This window comes from Pterocles gutturalis, unplaced genomic scaffold (genome assembly GCF_000699245.1).
Source record: "Pterocles gutturalis isolate BGI_N339 unplaced genomic scaffold, ASM69924v1 scaffold32210, whole genome shotgun sequence".
Taxonomy (NCBI): Eukaryota; Metazoa; Chordata; class Aves; order Pterocliformes; family Pteroclidae; genus Pterocles; species Pterocles gutturalis.
Genome location: NW_010141868.1, coordinates 406 through 1948, shown reverse-complemented (window position 1 = coordinate 1948; position 1543 = coordinate 406). Strand labels below are relative to the sequence as shown.

Sequence of the window (1543 nt, the reverse complement as noted above, 5' to 3'; positions counted from 1 at the left end):
TCCTGCCAGGATATTGGTGCCAAGAGCCTGACCCAAGTCCGGTGAGTGCTTCCCCTCGCTCGTGCTCTGATTAGGCCACAGCGCTGAAGTTTGGGGGGGGTCTCTGGGCAAGCTGTGCCCATGCTGTGGTGTGTTCTGCATGGTCTGGCCTTGGCAGCCCTCTTCCCTCGTCTCCAGTGGGCGCTGCGTCAGAGATGTGCCAGCCCCCGGGATGCAGGAGGGCGGTTTGGAATGTTGGGGCTGCCTTTCTCTGCCTGGCTCTTGGGAGCCCAGCGAAAACCATTCTGGCTGCAGCTGGAGTAACCAGTGTCCCTCGTCCCAGCTGCTCACATGCCAAGCACCGTCTTCCCTGGGCTCTGCCTGGCACGTGACAGGTCTCCTTCCCCCTCAGAGCCATGATGTACTCGGGAGAGCTGAAGTTTGAGAAGAGGACGACGTCTGCGCAGGTGGAAGGAGGGGTGCACGGCCTCCACTCGTAAGTGCTGCTGGCTCTTCCCTGGCAGGCAGGAGCCTTTCCTAACTGCCCCTTTCTCCTGGCCCTGGTCAGGCGGGTCAGTAAGAGAGCTCTCCGGTCTGCCGCTCCCCTCACAGGTACGAGAAGCGCCTCTTCTGAAGGAGGGCTGTCTGCATCTGTCACCGTGCCACCCTGCCCTGCGCCACCCTGTGCGGGAGCTGCTCTCGCCACAGAAGTGCCGTTACTCTGTAGGCTGCCTGGAGCTCCCTGCGTCCCTTGGCTGTGTCACCACCACCTGCAAGGGCCACCACCCACTGCCCAAGAGCAGCAATCCCGAGCTGGCGGCTGGAGCCTTGCACGCGTTGGCCATGTTTTACAATAAAAGAGGAAAACGTGCAATTGGTATCAGCCCAGAGCCCCTCTTCCTTCTGTGCTGTCCTTGTTCTCCTTCCCTGGCGCTTTCCTTCGCCTCCTGTGCCCTCAGGAGCAGCTGATGACCCCAAAAGGGACACTGCGCGTGAGGGGGAGCAGGGAGGGGACAGCCCCTGGGCAGGGCTGTGTGGATAATGCAGTGTGGAGTGTTAAAAACACCTTCTTGAGAGCAGAAAATTAGTGTCTGCTGGGCAAGAAAACAAATGGGTTTTCCAGGGCCGTTAGCTGCTGGGGGGAGCTGCCAAACCCAGGGCCTGCTGCCCAGGCCAGCTGGGGCAAGGGTGAGCACGCAGGCGCTTGTGTAAGCGTGTGCACACCCACCCACCCTGGAAACGCTCTGCCCTGCAGCTGCTGGCACACGCCAGGCCCCATACCTGTATCCTACCCTGCTCCTCACCACCCCACCCCTCTCCTTCCCTTTGTTTCCTCCCCTGAACATCCCATACTGTGGCTCTTGCCAAAGAGCATGTTTGCTGCCAGTGTTTCATGTCTCTAATGTTGTTGCCTGAAAAAAGAAAAATCACTCTGCAGCATGGTGATATCAAATTAGATTTACACACGCCAAAACCAGAGCCTTGAATTACAACATCATCTCGTCAGTGTCAAACACTCATTAGCGCAGCAGGCTCATTAAGCAAAGCCGGCCCGCGGTCTGCC

At 58.9% G+C, this 1543-nt stretch overlaps 1 protein-coding gene across 1 annotated transcript in view; it reads left to right on the top strand.

Moving 5' to 3' along the window:
* Positions 1–862, top strand: part of IMPDH2 (IMP (inosine 5'-monophosphate) dehydrogenase 2) — a gene marked incomplete at its 5' end in the record, with an annotated part of 10726 nt that extends 9864 nt beyond the window's left edge. The window contains 3 exons of the mRNA XM_010084185.1: positions 1–41; positions 392–475; positions 592–862. Of these exons, the coding sequence (XP_010082487.1) occupies positions 1–41; positions 392–475; positions 592–613 (147 nt within the window). The remainder of the gene's footprint in view (positions 42–391; positions 476–591) is intronic.
* Between the last annotated feature and the right edge of the window lie 681 nt (positions 863–1543).